This window comes from Mirounga angustirostris, unplaced genomic scaffold (genome assembly GCF_029215605.1).
Source record: "Mirounga angustirostris isolate CCGP_5_RB_7025 unplaced genomic scaffold, mMirAng1.0.hap1 SCAF_2, whole genome shotgun sequence".
In the NCBI taxonomy this organism is placed as follows: Eukaryota; Metazoa; Chordata; class Mammalia; order Carnivora; family Phocidae; genus Mirounga; species Mirounga angustirostris.
Window position 1 is genome coordinate 66,169,881 of NW_026991710.1, and position 20,126 is coordinate 66,190,006.

At 37.9% G+C, this 20,126-nt stretch overlaps 1 protein-coding gene across 6 annotated transcripts in view; it reads right to left on the reverse strand.

The window, feature by feature from the left end:
• Nucleotides 1-1,015: 1,015 nt before the first annotated feature.
• The window catches only part of LIN54 (lin-54 DREAM MuvB core complex component), a 65,356-nt gene continuing 46,245 nt past the window's right edge, over nt 1,016-20,126 (reverse strand). For 5 of the 6 annotated variants that reach the window (XM_064584711.1, XM_045880867.3, XM_045880868.3 and 2 more), the window contains 9 exons: nt 19,150-19,366; nt 14,066-14,139; nt 13,709-13,906; nt 12,475-12,566; nt 11,432-11,503; nt 10,310-10,412; nt 10,019-10,156; nt 6,264-6,466; nt 1,016-3,761 (listed from right to left, as the gene is read on the reverse strand). In XM_064584711.1, coding sequence (XP_064440781.1) covers nt 3,560-3,761; nt 6,264-6,466; nt 10,019-10,156; nt 10,310-10,412; nt 11,432-11,503; nt 12,475-12,566; nt 13,709-13,906; nt 14,066-14,139; nt 19,150-19,366 — 1,299 coding nt within the window. In that variant the 3' untranslated portion in view covers nt 1,016-3,559. The remainder of the gene's footprint in view (nt 3,762-6,263; nt 6,467-10,018; nt 10,157-10,309; nt 10,413-11,431; nt 11,504-12,474; nt 12,567-13,708; nt 13,907-14,065; nt 14,140-19,149; nt 19,367-20,126) is intronic. The other variant, XM_064584712.1, reaches the window with a different exon arrangement.

Below are 20,126 nucleotides of genomic sequence, written 5' to 3' on the forward strand. Positions count from 1 at the left end.
TATTATCCACCAGCAGATACTGTCTTATTCATTTCCAATCTGTGTTTTCTTCCCCTTCCCCCCACCTTATATGTACGGTGGCCTGCAACACAATGTTGACCAAGAGTGCCTTGTTCCCAGTCTTTGAGGGGGAACCATTCAGTCTTCATCACTCATATGATGTTAGCTGTAGACTTTTTGGTAAATGGTCTTTTCAGGTTGATAATCCCTTCTCTTGCTCGTTTGCCGAAGAGAGTGTGTGTGTGTTTAAATCATAAATGGGTCTTGAATTTTGTCAGATAATTTTTCTGCACCTTTTTTTTGAAAAACATTTGAGATATAATCTACATACTGTAATATTTACCTTTTTAAAGCATATAATTCAGCAGTTTTTAGTATATTCAAGAGGTTTCCTTCAACTTCTGAGATGATCACATAGTTTTACTTCTTTTGATGTTGCTACAGTGAATTACATTGGTTATTTTTAATGTTGAGTCAACCTTTTATTCCTGAGATAAAACCCAACCTGGTCATAATGCATTCTTTTTATCCATTGCCAGATTTCATTTGATAATATAATCAATTACAGAGTTGAAGTGTGTGGCCTTACAGTAAATATTACCCTGAATATATTTATTTTCTTACTGCTTTTGAGTAAAAACTAAGCATGCCTTAAATGCTTTCATAAAACTTACTATTTAGAATTTTTAATTTAAAGAGGCCTTTATACATTTCATTTTATAAAATCACTTGGATCATAAAAAGCTCACATGTGGTCTATAGATGACAAAATCTGCATTAAAGAAACCCTCACACACACAGAAAGTCCTAAGTAATTAACATAATAGAAAATAATTCCAATAGTAAAGGCTTTCTAGCTTTCTAGCTTCCCTCTCTGAGTTGCTGCTGTGGAATTTCTACATAAAATGCTGAAAAAGGATGCAACATGATGCTGGAGGTCCTGCTTTGAAGCTGCATTTACATAGGTATTTATTTTCTTAACTACTTGTGTTACAGAACAATAAAAGTGGAAAACTTTTCTAAAGGTATTTTTATTCACATTTTACATAAGATGGAGAAAATGTCAGTTGTCCCTATGAAAGAATAGGGAAGCTAAAGCAGTAGTCTCCTTATGGTTGCTGCTCTAGTTGTTTTATTGCTGGCAACATTAAGGTTCTGTTTCCTACATAATCCAGAGATAAGACCTACAGATTGCTTTTAGTTCTTGAGAGAAAAGGAAACTAGGAAAGGTGCTCAGCATAAAAACATCAAACATTAAAAGAAAGGAAAAAGTAGACCGAGTTTCTGCCCTTACACAGTGGAAAAAAAGACATATTCTTCATTTCAAAGCAATTTAGCTTAATCATAATTGGGTAAAATGACACTTATTTTTTAGTTGTGTGCTTTCAGAAGTAATGTCAAATTTACTTAAAATCAGATTTTAAAAGTTTCTTGTAACCTGGTTAAAAGTGTTTTTAAAGAAAACAAAACCCTTTTTTTACAGAATAGTATAAATGTTTATTTTCTGTATGATTTACTTTGCTGTCCTGTTTTTACAATATAGAAAAGTGTATTCTTTGAATAGCTCTAGTAAATATAAATTTAATCTTTCTACTTTGGGATGTAAAGAGAGCTAAAAAAATTATGTACCCAACCCTCCCCAAATAGTCTTTTAAAATTGTTGAATTAATGTGGATATTAATCTTGTTCAGCAATTTGATGCAAATGCCTAAATACAAAAAGTTGCTTAGTAAGTACTACACAGGAAGGAAAAGTCTTAATACTTTAGATAGCTTCTTGAAAATCAGAAAAACTAGTAGCATTTGATTGCACCTTCAAGTTTTTACAAGCAAAACATTCTCAAGCAATGCCGTCATACATAATCTACAATTGTAATCCAAATTTCACAAACATTTTCTGCACACTGTATATAAATACACATCACAAAGGTGCAATTAGAATTAAACACAGAATATGTACAAAATGAACAAAGTTTAGGTTTAGACCAAAAAGGTATTGTAATCTTTTGAAAAATAACTTGATTAGATAATTTTATCCTCTTACACTAATTTACATTTATACAAATTTTAATTAAACATACTAGACTGAGGTGCTAAGAATGTTTGCACTATCTACATTTAAAGTTACTGCACTATAATTTTATAAATCCAAATTTCAAAAGGAAGATACTTCATTGAATAACGGAATCTTCTTTTGGATTACTTAATTTCTATTGCCTATATCTTGTGTGTTCATATGAACATATATACACACTTAATACATACAACTATAGATTCCTTGTAGGAAATGTAATAATCATACACTAATAATTACTGAGGATTAAGGTACCTAACAAAATGCCTGAATTCCAACATGGTTTTTTCTTGTCATAAAATCCAGAGTCTTATTACTGGCTCTTAAATTCATAAAGCTTTTGAATTCTGAATTAGTGAAAATGATTTAGGTTATTTTAGTAGTAATAAGAAAACACTCATACCTTCAGCTTATCAAATCACTGACTAAAAAGAATGCCATATTAAGTTTCCCTTAAAAAGAAATCCCACTATAATTTTGAAAGTTTTGTTAGGAGGCCCTTTCAGTAAACCAAGTAAGACTCATACATTGGATTGAGACCCCTTAGTTCAAAAGTCTATAAAGAGAACTGTATAGATGAAAAATCCTTCCTAAATTCATCTATTAGAGCTTCAATGTTCTTTATTTCTCCATCCAAGCCAAATTTTATACCTGATAATTATGTAAGGTTCTATATCATCACTACATAATATTAAGTTCTATTCATATGCACCTCTCACTTTTAATAGTACCCGGTAATCACTTTGACAATTTATTATCATTTCAAATGCACACCACCTCCTTCAAAGAAAACGGAAACACCCTAGAGCATTTCTTAGTCACTCCTTAGAGAAACACATTGCCTATTAAGAACTATTTACTGTCCCTTAACACTTTGTTTTTTTAAAAACCTTTTTATTTTAAAAGTGTGCCTATGGATTACTTCCCCTTCTGACATTTCCAAAGTGACAACAGGATGTTATTCCAGAATCTGTGCTAAAAAGCTGGTTTTTCTTAAAAAGACAGTGCTTTTCTAAACACAAAATGTCATTTGAATATGTTTCATAAGAATTTGTTTATGTAGATATTCTATCTGCTTACGTCTAGTGCCAAAGAATGACTGGGCAATACCAATGGTTCTTTGGCTTTTTCTACTGGAACAAAGTCATACAACACCATTTGTTATAAATTATAGTAATTTATAAATGTCCTTTGTCAATAGAATCAGAAGGATAGAACATCTAATTCTTAAGAAACCCATGCAAATTAAAAATCCATATAATACAATAAAGAAAAACTCAATTTAGGAGGGGCATAAACAGATTTAACTAAGATTTAAAATGTACTAATTTCCTCATTTAAAATTTCTCCTCTTTCAATATTATTTCAGGTCTCACAAGGACTGAATTAACAATACAATAATTGTTAAACTATCTTCCAGAAAATCAAGTGTCCCTGCACCTTCAATTTTCTGTAGAGTTCCATTTATCAGTCTTTTGTGCAAGAGTTAGCAATTCATGGCACAAGGGTCACTTTTTGCTTTTCCTGCAGAGTTGATGACGCTCATCAAACATCGTCCGAATTCCTCAAGTATCATCCGTTCGGCGGCTGCCTTTGATTTTCCCTTCTTGTCTGCCTGCTCTGCCTGGGCAAGAAGGCAATTACACGTGGCTTCGGCTACTTCCTTAGTTACAAATGTAAATGGCAATCTGAAATGATTTTTGAGAGAGAAAGAGAGATGATGATGGCGATGAGTCACAACAAAAGTGAATGACATTATTTCAAGTGAGAATCTGTTGACATTTTCATGATTCACCAGCACACTGAGCACTACAATTTGTGCAGGGAGCACAAGCACATCCTGGAAAGCTTTAAAAAGTTAGACCTGGTTTTATTATTGAGCATATTTTTTAAACACTGGTCAGAAAATATAATTTTAATAAAATACATGTCTTATTTACCTAGACAAGGTTATCTGGTTAACTAAAAGATGTTAATTCTACATGTTGACCAGATAATTCTATAACAAAGTACTCCTAATTCATGAATGTTAGTTTCCAGAGTGCAATCTTTGTTTTATTGAGTGCTATTTTTTCGCAGCCTAGAACACTGCCTGACACGTAGAAACACTCCATGGATATTTGCTGAATGAATAAAATTGGGAATTGAAAGCATTATCTCCTGGACAACATTAAAAATTAAGCACTTTCCCATAGTCCCATATATATTGTTCATAAGAAACAAAAAAGCACACCAAAATTTTGCATTGTTCCATCACAACAAACAGAACAATGGGGAAACCAAATGCTGTTCTATACATGGAGTTTCATTCATAAAGACCTAAACTATTAGGTATTAAATAAGAGCAATCCATCTTGAGGCTTGCTGTATGTAGCCAATTCTTAAAGCCTTCAGAGACAAAATCAAGCAACCTAATATAACCACTAACTCTACAACACTGACAGAAGGAAACTGCAGAACAAACGAAGTCTGAAATTAGGGTCTGCTAGGACAAGAGAAAGTAACAGGATTTGGGCTGCTGTACAGTTGCATAGAAAACTTTAAAATACAAAACACTTTCAATTAGAAAATATAATAATGTTAATATTGTATAATTAGTAACACTGTGTAATAGTAGTGCTCATTATATAACATTTGTAAACTACAGAAAAGCAAAAGGAAGGAAAAAATTCAAATTTTTGCCACTCAGCAGTGTATAAACATGACGGTATAAATTTTTAATAATTTTTTAGTTTTGATTATAGTGTATAATTTTGTGCTTTTACACTTTATATTTTTCCCAGGTATTAATTGTAAATATTTTAGTGTAACAATGTCTTTTATTTCCACATGGAGATTTAGATTTAATCTAAAGGATTACTGAAAGCAGATGACCAGAAAGGATCCCTTGTTATAACCCTTATTGAAGTGTCTACCCATTCCTACTTTATCCAGTCAATAACCATTTGCTCATTATATTCCAGTGACAAGAATTCTTCAGAATTACTATCTGAAATATTTTGCACAAAAAGCATTTTCTAGGGGTCCCTGGGTGGCTCAGTCAGTTAAGCATCTGACTCTTGGTTTCAGCTCAGGTGATCTCATGGTCGTGAGACTGGGCCCCCCGTCGGGCTCTGCGCTCACAGCACAGAGTCTGCTTGGAATTCTCTTTCCCTCTCCCTCTGCCCTTCATGCTCATGCCCTCTCTCTCTCTCTCTCTCTCAAATAAATAATTTTTTTTTAAAGAAGCATTTCTTTCTCTTTTTTTAAAAGATTTTACTTATTCATTTGAGAGAGAGAGCCAAGTGGGGGAAGGGGCAGAGGGAGAAGCAGACTCCCCACTGAGTTGGGAGCCTGACGTAGGGCTCAATCCCAAGACCCCGAGATCATGACCTGAGCCTAAGGCAGATGCTCAACCATCTGAGCCACCCAGGTGCCCCTAAAGAAGCATTTCTATAAGCATTAGAGCCTACTTCAACTTAAGTATTTGAAATAATATATCCCATTTGCAAGGTTCACTGCATTTAATAATTCCTCAAATTAACCTCTACCAAACTCTACTACAAATCCACATCAGCAAGTTCTGCTGCATGAGGCTCTGCCAAACGCTGGGCTAGACATGCTTTATTCTTCATAGCCACTTCATAAGGCTGATGGGAAGGATTAAGGAAACCAAGACTGAGAGAGAGGGAGTGCTTGTCGAATTCACAAACTACCACAGAGCATGGATGGTATTTAAACTCAGCTCAGCCAGGCTTTAGAACTGGAGCTTTCCTACTCCAGAGTTCAGCAGTCTAGTGAAATAAGGGGCTACAATAATAAGGTGTGTGAAAGGTGCTCCAGAAAGACAGGGAAAGTGCTACAAGGGCCTGGAAAAAGAAGAGATTAAGTAAAAATATGCAAAATTATGAATGATGATACTATCAGGAAGAGTTATAAAAATTTGGTTTTCTTAAGGGTTTGTCAAATTACATAATGACCTCATCTTAGTGGGGAGAAATTCAATTAAATTAAGCACAGTGAATTTTAGAAGTGTGTACTATATCTGACAGTCGTTTTCCTGTTACCTCCAAATTCCTTTACAAGTAACTAAAGGTAGAAAATGCAAAAAGAGGTCTGCAACAATCGAAAGTATGAACTTAATTTTGTCCAAAAAGAAGAAACTTTACCAAAAATAATCATACTACAAAGAGATTAAAATACTGACTTACTTTCCTCCTCCACTATTCAAAGCTGGTGTTGGCCTAGTAAGCAAGTCCGAAATTTGAGAAGATAACTTCGTTTTCGCTGCTGTTTGTTGCTGTACCCTGACTTCAGCTGCATCTGCCAAGTGCATCAGTGTCTTTCTTTCTGGGCTTTCTTCAAAATTCTTACAGCCAACACATTTGCATATTGAGGAACACATTATTTTTGCCTAAAAGATTTGCAAAAGAAAAGCTTCCAAATCAAACCCAAAAATACATTAAGTAGACTCTGTGATCAAATCAGTAGAGAACAGAATTAACTGGTCAACTAACATTAGACACAAGGGACACCTCTTTTCCTGACAAATGCTAAATGGGCTAACTACATATGTGGATAGGTCAGATGTTCTTAAGTCTGAAAGTGACTACACAATGTATGTCTCTGAGCCCTTCCATGTCAATTTTTCCCCCATCTAAAAGTTTTCCCCGATATGAATAACATATGTTCTTTATAAAGAATATGAATGATGCAATATTTAAAAATAATGGTCATCCAGAATCCAACCACCTCAATCAAATCACCATTAACATGTTGGTGACTTCCCACTTAGGCAAAAATACAATTATCACATTAAAGGAATTTCATAGATGCTATTTTCATTATGGATAATCTCCATAATCTCCCTCCCTAAATCCCCTTCTCCAGATTCCTCAAACCCTTCAATAGTCCACATTAAACTAGTGTGTCCTTGTATGTAAAAATATGTAAAACATATATTTTTAGGAAAAACACAGCCCTCATGTACAAATAGCTATCTTAGCTAACAAATACATCAGTCTTTCTTTTTTTTTAGGTTGTTTCACAAAATCACATGCTCACTTTCTGCATCTTCCTTTACTCACGCTACGCCTCATGGAATCGCCCCCCCACCTCCCCACCCCTGCTGGCCCCGCCAAGTCATCTAGCATAGACTGAATTCATTCTATTTAATGGCTGGGCAGTAATCCCTGGTATGGATGTGCCACAAGTGATCTGGGCATTCACTTGCCTGATGCTTGGCATTTATTCTGTTTCTAGTTCTTGAGTACCACAAATAGTGTATAAAAAGTTTTTTTAAATATATTATGCTTTTATTTCTATGAGCCAGATTTCTAGAATTGGGCTCACTGGTACATGTATTTTAGTAGATGTGGCCAGACTTTTTTCAAAAGGCTCTAACACCTCATATCTCATGAGCAATGTATAAAAGCCTTTCCCATATTCCCTCCAACAGTGTATACTATAGCTCTTTTTAACATTTAGCAATCTGATTGGGGGAAAGAGGTAAAGTGAGATCTCATTGTTTTTTCATTTACATTTCTCAGACCTAGTAAATCTGAGTATCTTTTGTTGGCTTCATTTTCTTCAGTGAACCTATGTCGATTTAAAGACACATACCTAGAGCCCTTTCTACAGCACCTGGCAAGATAAACAAATCATATTATGATGAACACATTTACCCTGCTCCTTTCTTACAATACACAAATAAATTCTTTACCAAGGGAAAAAAATTTTGAGTTCATGGTTTACTATGAGCCAGTCTGAGAATCTAACTAAAGCAATACTTAGTAAGCATCTAATGATGAAGAGATAAAATCTCTGACATCAAGGGGGAAAAAGACGTACCACTAATGGTAATTTGGATTAAGTATGAAGGACCCTAAGAAAGGTACTAATAATCTAATAAGAACTCGGGAAGGTGAAATTAAAATGATAGGGTATTCATTTAGCTTTGCTAATTTAACTTCCCTTGTGGTCAAAAAAAGTGGAGGAAACAAACAAGGTTGCAAGGCACAGCCATTTAAATAATGCAGATAGTCACTCATCTACTCAACAAGCCCTGAAAAGTGTGTGAAAGGAACATGAATGTGTTATCCAGATGTAGACCAACTGGACCAAAAAAGCCAATTCAATTCAAAAGACCAACAACTGCACACACACTCTCAAATAACATCACAGCCAATTCACAGTGAGCCAATCAGCTACCGCTAGTCATAGTTTAGTGTATTCCAAGTTTTTCCATTTCTTGGTCTTTTAGAACAAATTAGTTATTAGACACTGTGTGTCCTAAATGTCAAGGATTTTATTATAACAGGGCAGCTTTTTCTCTTCTAATGTATCTCAACCAGCACTGCCTTTTCTACTTCTATTAATTCTCAGATTCAATTAAATTATTGGTTCTTTTATGTTTGCATTTCCTATGCCCCACATGTACTGACTTTTCAATGCCATACGCATGGAAGGGCTGCTTTGCCCTTCTGACCCAGCTTTATATCAATTTCCATTTTCTCTCTTTTTGTGGATTTTGTTTTATAACTTACATTTTTTATGTATTCAGGACAAATTTTGTACGATATGGTTTATGAACAAAAGCCACCTATTTCATCAGGTGTTCAAACAAAAGAGTCCATCTTTTCCAACACAGAATAAAAAACTGATTAATGGATTGTAAGACATTATTTAAGAGACTTTCAAAATATTCTTGATTATATGCAATTTTCATTCATATTGACTTTAGGACTGACAAGAGGTTGTTAGCTTCCTGCACTTCTTGAGAGGGGTATTTGACTTCTAAAATATGTGAATTAAGAATTCATTACACAGAGAATACAGTATACAAAATCTTTACTGTGACACATTTTGTACGGGAAAGGGCACCGAATGGCAGGAACAGACTCCCGAAGCACAGCAAACCCTACGAGGGGAGAATGCCAGCCTTGGTATTACTTTACCAAGTGCAAGGCTATGGCTTCTGCCAAAACTAAAAATAAGGTATCCCTCTCAACAGGAAGTCTGAAAGACTGAAAATATAATAGAAGAGAAGAGCTAATTAACTGTAGGAATGACTCAACTCAAAAGGCTGTCACGAGAGTTTCAGGTACACCAAGAAAGCAATACAGAAACATAGGGTAATCTTGGGCATGAATAGATTATTATATTTAAGCTTTGAAAATAAAAATAATAAACTATATAGTACTTTGTCTATAGCAAGAAGGGGATGATTTAAATAGCATCTAAAAATAAACAGTATCTGTCATAGCAGAGCTTCGACCACTTTCTCCTGGAAAGATGCCTGACCAATAAATAAAAACAGCCAGTTGAGTGGGATGGTGGAATGGCAAAAATGGATGCAGTCACTTCATGATGACCACTAACCTCAGCCAGCAATATTCCATATGTCTCCTTGCCTATTCTTGGACTCAGAAAGCAAACTTCTGAACATAATTCAGTTTTTCATAGAGCAGTGCTCTTCAAGAGGACAAGCGGCATTTTGGGCAAGATAAATCTTTACTTTCAGGACTGCCCCCTGGAATGCAGGCTCTCTTGTACCCATATATATTTTCAAAAAGCCCATGGAGTGCAGTGGGTAGGACTGCCCCTCAGTTGAGGACCATTGCTAGAGTTTCCAATCCACTCTGATGTTATTTTTACTAAAAATGAATAAACTGGTGCCCTGATTTGCATACTTCCAGGTATAATGATTAAGAAGTATGAACTGGTAAATCACATGATGAGACCCAAAGCACTATGTAATGACAAAACCAAGCTATCACTCCTCTGAAGCCCTGCTTGGGAGGCCAGAAGGTCTTCCTCAAACTAGGGTCCGTGCACCAGCTGTGCACATTTTCAAACTGCAAGAGCAGAGTACTTTCCCGATTTTCATGTAAATTTTTACAATATACCCTTTCCCAGAGTTATTTGCAAAAACCGGTTCGATTATGTTCCCCAACCAGCATCTCACCTCATAGCATTCACAGTAGTTTTTAAGACATCCTGATCGTTTGCAATTACATCCTTTGCTGTGACGTCGATCTGATTCTCCCTCCTTTCCTTTCCCTATCTTAGGCTTAAAAGCTTCTGGATTTCTGTCAAGGCATGCCTATCAAAACAGATCAAATATCAACTGAAGTTCACAGTACACTAAACACCGCAAAAGGAATTAATTTTCATTGTAAAACAACTGAGTTCTACAAAAGTCAGGTGAAACAGGAAGTTTTTGTCAGTTAAATAAAATAAAATAAAAAATAATCACCTTTATTGCTTTTTGCCTTTCATTTTCATGTTCCAAATTATTATAACAATTAGTACAATTGCAGTTGTTGCAAAATTCACCATTTGCAAAGCAATCACAATATCTGGAATGTAAAAATCAGTGCAAGTCACATAAAAAAGTCATTGTTAAAATAAATAAAACTAGAAATTACCTGCTTAAGAGCATTATACACGCAGCAAAGCATTTTAGAACATACTTGGAGACACCCAGTTATAGAGTTAATATATATTGACTGTCAACCACATGATCAGGCTCAAATGTCAAGTCACCGGCTCCTAGAATTTTGGTTTAGAAACTTAGTTCCAGGATTAACTGTTGTCAACACAAAACCTATGTGATTTTATATGTCCCCAAAGTAAGTTATTTCAAATCATAAAAAAGGAAAAACATGGGCTATCTTCCAGTAGTGGAATCGGATCCCTTGAACTACAGTCGTGCTTCTTGGGATTCTAAAGCCCTTATATGACCAATGCTTTTCACGTAACTGTTTCAGGCCAAACCTCTTGGTTCAGAGCTAATAAGCAAATTAATCATCCAACAATTTTAAAAGCTACTCAGAGTACCACCTCATTTAGGAGGCCAAATATAAAGGCCATAAATAAGGTCAAATTAATGATTACTGAAGATAGAGACTATGTCTGTCTCATACTGCGGTGTCCCTAAACCCCTCCACCAGTGCCTCATCTGTGGTAAAGACTATAAAATTACTTCTTTCTGAATGAATGAGAGAGGATTTTTACACCGTCATACATGCTCAGACATTCACGTGCATGTTTACTTAAATTACTTAGACTTATGAAATTGGTCTGTTAAGACTTCTTTGTTAACTCCATTTGCTTTTTTTTTTTAAAGATTTTATTTATTTATTTGAGACAGAGAGAATGAGAGACAGAGAGCATGAGAGGGAGGAGGGTCAGAGGGAGAAGCAGACTCCCTGCCAAGCAGGGAGCCCGATGAGGGACTCGATCCCAGGACTCCAGGATCATGACCTGAGCCGAAGGCAGTCGCTTAACCAACTGAGCCACCCAGGCGCCCAACTCCATTTGCTTTTAAAAGCATTTTCAGCTATAGCAAATAAGAAAGAGTAGCAAAAAGACTTACAATTTCAAACACAGCGATTTTGTACAATTACAGGGTTTTCTGGGCCGACTGGCAGACTCTGATGGGATTATGCTATACAGATACAAAAAAAAGATATACATTTTAATCAATTAAAGATAACTATTAAAAATTAGAAAAGTCTCTGTAAATTCCTCCTAAAAGAAACTTTCACAAATGTATCCATTTCTAATAAAAGTTTGCTATGTTGTTCCCTTCACATCAAGTTCAAAAGCAAGCTGTAACATGAAAAGAGAGGCAGAGAGCCAAGATAGGGATTTTTAAAAAAGGAAGTTGTCAATAGCTCTAAAGAACACTCCACAAAAAATACTCTTCCTTCTGAGAGAACTAAAGCTGAAATCTGCTCAAAACTTTTGGGATGCAATTACAAAAGGGAGTGAGGAGAAAGGAGTGTATGGGGCTGGAATTGGAGAGAGGTAGACTGGTTTCATGCAATTAACTAAGCACTGCTTTTTTTTTTTTTTAAGATTTTATTTATTTATTTGACAGAGAGAGACGCAGTGAGAGAGGGAACACAAGCAGGGGGAGTGGGAGAGGGAGAAGCAGGCTTCCCGCCGAACAGGGAGCCCGATGCGGGGATCGATCCCAGGACCCTGGGATCATGACCTGAGCTGAAGGCAGACACTTAACGACTGAGCCACCCAGGCGCCCCTAAGCACTGCTTCTAAACCAATCCCGCAAAGGAAGCGATTCGCAGATTGAAAAACAGACTAACAACAACAAAAAAGGCAAAGACCTAATGTAACAACTTAAAAACTAGTTAATATCATTTTTAAAAACATTTTCAGGATGAGAGAGAGAGAGAAGAGACAGAGAATATGTGGCAAAATTGAGTAATCTAAGTAAAAGATATTTGGGGGTTTTTTGACCGTTCCTATAACTTTTCCTCAAAATAAAAAGTTCTACAGAGGCATGCTCATATGGCTTTGAGGAAAAAATATATAAATCTATTCTGAACTATATATATTTAATGCTGCACTGAACCTGATCCAACAACTTAAGTTACATGTTTTCAGAACACTCACCCATTGAATGGAAGCCTTGCCTGGGTCTGGATACCAGCTGTCCCAGTTAAGTTAGAGTTGCTTGCTATAGACACATATGAAGATTGCTGTAGCTACACATAAAGAAAGGTAATTTTAGGCCATATTTACAAAAACGCACAATACTATCAGATGTTATAATCAGTAAGAAACAAATTCATCTACTAAAATAGGAAAAATAGTATGGAGAATTTCATACAGACACAGTACTTCATGGAGCTCTTCTAAAGACCCAAACTAATACTAGAGGTGAAAACAATGTGAACATTTTAAAGTACTACATGGTACAAATACAAGAAATTTTTCACAGAGGAATAAGCCTATGAGGATCAGGAAATTCTAGCTGCATGCTCCAAAAGTACAAATATTAACTTGTATTGGCTAGAACAATGCAATGTGTCTACTTGTAAATAAAATAGGTACTATGCTGATCATTCATCACAATACAAGTTATAGAGAACGACAATTACATGGGCAATCATTTTCTATTTTACATTGATTTCTACACACAAAAAGAGACACTGATGATAAGAATACTGAACACTCATTTTCTAATCAGTAGCCACATTAAACATACTCCACAGTCCATTTCATTAGAGTACCCAGGTTTCTGTTTCTCTCTCTCAGAATCTGAGGAGATCAATTCAACAGTTTAGAACATGGTGCTAATCTGCTGGATTCTTACACGAAAAAAAACCCTTCTATCTCTTTCCTAGAAGCAGCATTCCTAACCCTCGCCAGCCAGTTGGATGATAGGCGGCTTTGACCCTAAAGAGGACCAGATGAGAGACGGGTCACTGAAGATGGGTCACCTAGAAATGCATCTCACAGTCTCCTTTCCAGGAGCAAGCCCGTGGCATCCTCCTATGTGAGGAAGAGCCAGATCATAGTCACAGCGCTCTCTACATGCACTTGGACTCTGCCGACTTTAGCTTCAACTTCTCCCCTCTTCTATTTACATAGTCTTGTCCTCTCACCAAACTGCTCTCAGTTCCCAAGTGTCTGACTCGTATACGTGACTTGTGCTGGTATTTCGAAATGCTAGAGATACTTAAAAATAAATTCAGAAGTTTTCGTTAGCATCTTAAGATTTTTGGAAACAGCCATTTTAATACTGAGTGAGACGTTTTCCAGTAGTTTCAGAATGTGACAGGGCTGTACATCTCTGACCAAACTATCCTTTTTGCAGTGCAAGGACTCAGGCTCGTCCTCCTACCTGGGTAACGTACTGCGCGGGAAGCACCGCGTAGCCCACATTCCCTGCCCCCGGAGCCGGGGCCAGCACCGTGCCTGGCGGCAGGTTAGTGAGGTTGGGCTGGATCTGCGGCAGTGGGGTGGCAGGCATGATGAGCCGCTGCTGTGGCTGGCTGGTGGTAACTATCTGTGAAGTGGGATTGATGGGTTTGGGAACAACCTTAAAAAAAAAAAAAAAAGAACACATATCCACGGTTACAGAAATACATTCTACAGCTTCTCCATTCAGGATGAATCTCTTGGACGTGAGTCTTAACTTTCAATTTGAAAAGTGAACTGTCTGTTTGGGAGAGACTGAAGAAAGTTCCGTGACACTCACCTGCTTGACAGTCTGCGCCGAGACGAGTGGAACTGACATTCGCACAGGAGTGGTATTAACAACCACCGGCTTTGCTTTTTAGAAAAGGGGAGGAAAGGACAATTTATTTACAGGAAATGGTGCTTGAAACATTGAAGACACTCAGTTCTCTCAAGATATCCCCATAAAAGAGCTTAAAGAATCCCACTGGTTTCCTATCTGGGGCAATCTTTAATCAGGAGAGTTCCCTTTTTAAATTCCTTAACCCGTCTACCAGGGAACTCAGAGCTAAGGTAGCACCTATAGTCTGTCCGCTTGACAAGGGAACGTTTGTCATTTAAGGCAGTCTACTGAAAGTACTTCAATCTGTATTCAGATGACTTAAACATTCCCTACTAAACCTAGTGTTGAAATGTCCTTTAAATAAAAAAACTGCCATTCAGGAGCTTGAGTAACAATGCTGTTCTAGACTCTTTCCAATCGCCACGTTTGTATCGAAACCAGAGAAAATGTCATTCCTGTATAATTCATTATTTACAGAGTACCTACTAAAAGGCAGCATAGCATGAAGGTTAAGAATATGGTCTCTTAAGTCATAACACCCTGGAGGCTCAAATTCCAATTCTGCTGCTTTCTAACTCTCTTTGCCTGTATCCCCATCTATAACATGGGAATAGTACCTCCCTCACAGGGTATAAGGATTAAATATGTGAATCCATGGAAATTTATTAGAACGGTGTCCAACAAATAGTAAGTGCTCAATAAATGTTAGTTGCCATTAATGTCACTGTTGTTATGACAACCATTATTACTATATAAATGGCATTGTGGACTGTGTTCCAGGGAAACTAAACTACAGTTTACACTCAAAGAGCTTACACTCAAGTAGAGCAGATTAGACATGTACCAAATAAAATAAACACGCCTAAAAAAGAGAAAGTGCTGCGGAGTCCAAGGGGGACGGAACGTTACGTCTGCTGGCAGAGGATGGGAATATGAAAGAATGCGTGGAAGGTGTAGTGTCTGAGATGGGTCCTGATCGATGGTCAGGCTGCGAAGAGGGCACACAGACCGGAGCAGGACATTCCATGCAGAGGCAGGAGCATGAGAAGTGGAGGCTTGATGCTGGAAAGCAGCAAAGCATTTCACAAAATGTTGGTGAACAGACCAGTCTGGTTGGAACCTAGGGTTAAAGTAGGCAAGCCCAAGTCTTGAATGTCAAGGTTGAAATCTATATATTTAATCTGAATTTTTTTAATTCAGTAGGCAATGAGAAGTTTCTGAGGGTTTCGAAGTACAGAAATATGACTGGAATAGCACGAGAAAAACCCAATTTGGTAGCAGTGTGCAAACCAGAAAGGAGTTGCCCGAAACAAGGCAAGTTAGAGGAGTGTACACACTGAGGGTCTACCTGGGGTGACAGAGCTGGGGACGGACAGGAGAGAGCAGTTGCAAGAGATACGGTGGAGGTGAAAGGAACATGAACTATCACCCAAGTAGATGGCAGAAACTGCACATATGAGGGAAGAAAACATAAGCCATCGTGAAGCTTTCAAGTGACCGGGAAAATGACAGCTACCAGAACGAACACCTCCAGGAATAGCTGATTTGAAGGGAAGATGAAACCCGACATAGAGAAAAGCTACGAAGAAATTCAGGGGAGAGGCTGGCACCAGACCTGCATGTTTGGACCAAAAGAAGTAAAGTTTTTAATGCTGCCTACTGCCATTGCCACAGTCCAAAAAAGGGACTTAAAAAGACAGGAAGGATGGCCCTTCCGGTTTTATTTATGCAAAAAGACCCAGAGCCAGGTCTGAAAGAGAGGCGCTGAGATAATGGGATCTAAACTGCTCTGAACAATAAAAAGAAAAAAGCTTGGGAGGGTTGATGGCTAAAGAGAGAAAGCTGAGAGTGCTGGAAGAACTCCAGACAGTACTCTGACCTAAAAGGGAGTGAGCCCCTGCAGCAGGGAGACAGGGGGAAAGGGGAGAAGGGGAGCACTCCAGAAAGTGTTTTAGTGGTGATGACTGCATCTCTCTCGATACACTAAAAACCACTCAACTGTATGCTTAACAAGGGTAAATTTTATAGTAGACACGAATTATATCTCAATAAAGTTGTTACACAAAAAGCATAGGACCAGAATTATAGGAGCGGTGACTTCTGATACTGGATTTAAAATTATTTCCTGCTCTGATTCTCTTCGGCTGCTTTAGCTTTAGTTAAGTTATGATAACCACCGTACACTGGTCTCAGCGATACTAAAAAGAATTAAAAGGTGAATGAAAAGGCATTAAAAGCCTGAATTCCTGCTTGGAACTTGAAGAACAGACCCCCTACACCACATGCTTCTTGGAGAGGGGATGCTGGTCATCCTTCCGTGAGCACACTGAGCAGCAATTTTGACAACCAGAGAAGGTAAGAACTTCCTGGTGGTCTCTGCAACAATGGGAAGGAGTGTGTGGCCTGCCCTCAGTCACATCAAATGACAAATGCGGATGATTTTATTTGGATAATAAAGAAAAGGTAACTGTCTCCATGCATGTGGGCATACGCAGGTACGCGCACTCACACAAAGGCACACAGCTAGAAAATTGGGGAATTCTAGGTTTACATTAGCTTGGCATCTGCACGCTGAGTTTTCACTAAAACCCGGTTAATAAAGAAAATATAAAATGAAGCGGTCAGAAAAGAGAACGCTACAAGTTACCTATGGAAAGGGGGACATATTGGTGTTACATAACTACATCAACGGTCTGTATTTCTCTCCCTCCTCAACTTCTGAGCACAGTCCCACATTACTATTACTGCCATTTTCACAGAAGCTGGAATAATTTTTTCTTTAGTCTTGAACAGAAATTCTGAACAAGCCTCTTTTTTTTTTTTAAAGATTTTATTTATTTATTTGACAGAGAGAGAGAGAGCGAGAGCAGGAACACAAGCAGGGGGAGTGGGAGAGGGAGAAGCAGGCTTCCTGTCGAGCAGGGAGCCCGATGCGGGCCTCGATCCCAGGACCCTGGGATCATGACCTGAGCTGAAGGCAGACGCTTAACAACTGAGCCACCCAGGCGCCCCTGAACAATTCTCTTAGAACAGACAGCCTCCTTCCAAATTTTAGAAACCATACACCCAAGTGTTTAAGGCTTTTTAATTTCTTAAATTGACTTCCTTACCAAGATGGTAGGAGATTACATTCTAAAGAGATTAATCATGAACTCTTCTGGATCTTTCTACTGTGCTGCCTGCTATCCAGCCAGCAGTGACCATGGTGGAGCCTTTGAATACTGGTTTTGTATGGCTTTGGTGGGAAATGTATAACATGAGCCCAACTCCCTTTGGCATAAGGAAATCCCTTATTGGAAAGTAAGCCCTTAGAAAGACATATTAATACATTCGATGAACTAGAGCAACTATTTTCGTGTATCTCTAATAAAAATTATAAATTCATTATTCCTGTGAAATGATACATATTGTGTATACCTAGGTCTCTTATGGGACAGGAGAGCAGACAGAGAGAACTACGGGTGGGCATAAGGGCAATCACATAGGTGGTTCTGTAAATGAGTGGGTGGGAAGAGGGTAGATACGGGGAGAACTGAAGGAGCTGGAGAGATAGAGGCGAGGACAGAAAGGGAAAACTGAAGGTGGAAAGCAAAGAAGAAAGAAGCAGGGCAAAAGAAGGAGGCGTGTGTGAGGGATTTCCAGGAGGCAAAGAGCATACAGTGGTAGAGAGAGGCAGAAAGACATATAAACTTGGAAAAGAAGGTATCAATAAATACACTGGAATTATGAACTGTCCCACCTATTCCTCCACTCTTCCTGGATCTTCAGCGTCTTTTCTACTTATTCCAAGGGCTTATTATTGACAAGGAAATTAGCATTAACATTACACTGGAAATGGATCTCAGCATATGGAACACAGACAAACACACACACATAAAGTATAGCCCATTGTACTTAATGGGTGCTTGACATCATTATGACCATCTGAGTAAACCGCGCTTGTAGCACCTCTTTTAGTGGCCTGCTAAGTTTAAGTACTGAGAGGATATAAAACTTGGCTCCTTTCGCAATACGCGAGTTAAGAACACCGTAATAAAAGATTTTCTTCTAAAATCCGTTTAAAGAGGGATTAGAAAATATAATTACCTGACGGGTCTAATTTTAATAGAATACATACTAGAGTGCTGTTTCCCTCACGTAGCCTCTAGTTTCTTCCACCAGTAATTTAAAAAATAAATAGGTAGGTTTTCTCTTCCACAGTTTCCCTCAGGTGAACTAGCTATCAGCAACAGACAGCTCCAACCCACTGATCCCTTAATAAAAATGAACGTACAAACAGGTGGTCTTTAATTCTTCTATTTACATCCAGTAAATAATAAATCATGTACTCGCCATCAATTGCTTTTTGACATCGATGGGCTATGCAGCAGTCTTCTAAGGCAAAAAAATTCGGCCCTAAACTGTGAACCGTCCTGATCCTTTCACACCATTCAATTCTAACGAGTGGACAAGCGTGGAGAGTGGCTGTGTGTGTGTCTGTGTACATGTATCAGGCGATGGGAAGGGTTAAACACAAACAGAAAACGGAAGGATTACAAACCGGAATACCCTCCAGGAAAAGCACAACTAAGCAAAATAACAAAATATTTTAACAGCTTTTTATTAGCAATTACAGATTCAAACTAAGTAAAGGATGAAGGCAGTAGCAAGTTCTTATGCCTCGCCTACCAGTCATTTCAACTGATCCAAACCCTACCAAGCAGCTTCACCCAGTTGAGAGCACGAGGTCATCTGGTTTCATCTCAATCTGTCCCACTAGCATAAAGGAGAGGCTTATAAAGCAGCAGTACAACGGCTAACCCCAAACTGACGAAGAACTCTGGTGGTCTGGTGGTAGAGCACACCGTGCACCAGCTCCCAGCAGAGGGAGAGACTGCAGTTACACACAACTATGACTCTATTCTGCGGTCTTCCGCAACAGTCGCTGATTCACACTCTCAGCTGAAATGCCACACTTAATCAGGATTTCAGCAAGAAAAGGACCAGTGTTCTTTAATAATGTTCAACGAATTCATTACTGTTTTTAAAAAATGGTTACTAACCTTGCTGGAGAGGTTGAGTGTTTGTACTGGGATTCTGACTAACTGGCTGGCTTGGGCTACTGGCTGATGTGGCAGTGACAAGCCGGACATAATGAAACTTGCTTCCAGGCACTTGAATCTGCTGGACATTGGGAGCAGTTGCCAGAGGAATAATTGTCTTAAACTGTGATGTGCTCACGCCTCCAACAGTGATGGTCTGCACAGCTGATTTCACTGCCTAGTAAACAATACAACACGGCTATCGTTAATCTGGGATTTAACTTTCCTACCCTTTTAACTTCTGACAAGTGCTCAAGTAAAAAAGTATGTTCCTGTATTTCATCAAAAGCTGTTGCAAGGAACAACCTGTTCAAAGAGAAATGAAAAGAATAGTAATGAATATAGGAGTGAAACCAAAATTAATGAGTTCTCCCTTCCATCTCTAGTAGTTACTTCCTTGAGAATCCAGGTCGGATGACTTGCTATGAAGAAATTATTATTTAAGTTACAAGAACTGACTCAGTTTTGTTAATATTTATGAAAAAAAGAATTATTTTAAAACTCCCAGAATTAAGCCTCATATTCAACACAGAGAAGACGATGCAGATAACTTGGCTTTATTGCTACCCACCAAATTAACTAGGACAAATTTCATTTTTACGTGTTCTAAAAAAGAAAGAGACCCAAAAGCAAAAGCCCATCTTATACTCTCATTAAGTCTAGTCGATTCAGTTGTATCCGCAGATACAAATGTACCCATTAACGTACGGGTTTAATTAAGGCGCCAAATTCGGTCCAAAATTACCCCAATTTTGGTTGTCTAGGGAAACTAATTTTGGGAGATTCAAATTTGAGTCAATATAATCATTTTAATAATTTTTAATACTTTCCTTTATTCCGACAAACAGCAATGTGACTTCCCAAAAAGCTAAATGAAACATCAGAGGCAGAACTGAAGTCTTTCAAGATGTCTTCAGTTGATGTTTAACCAATACACA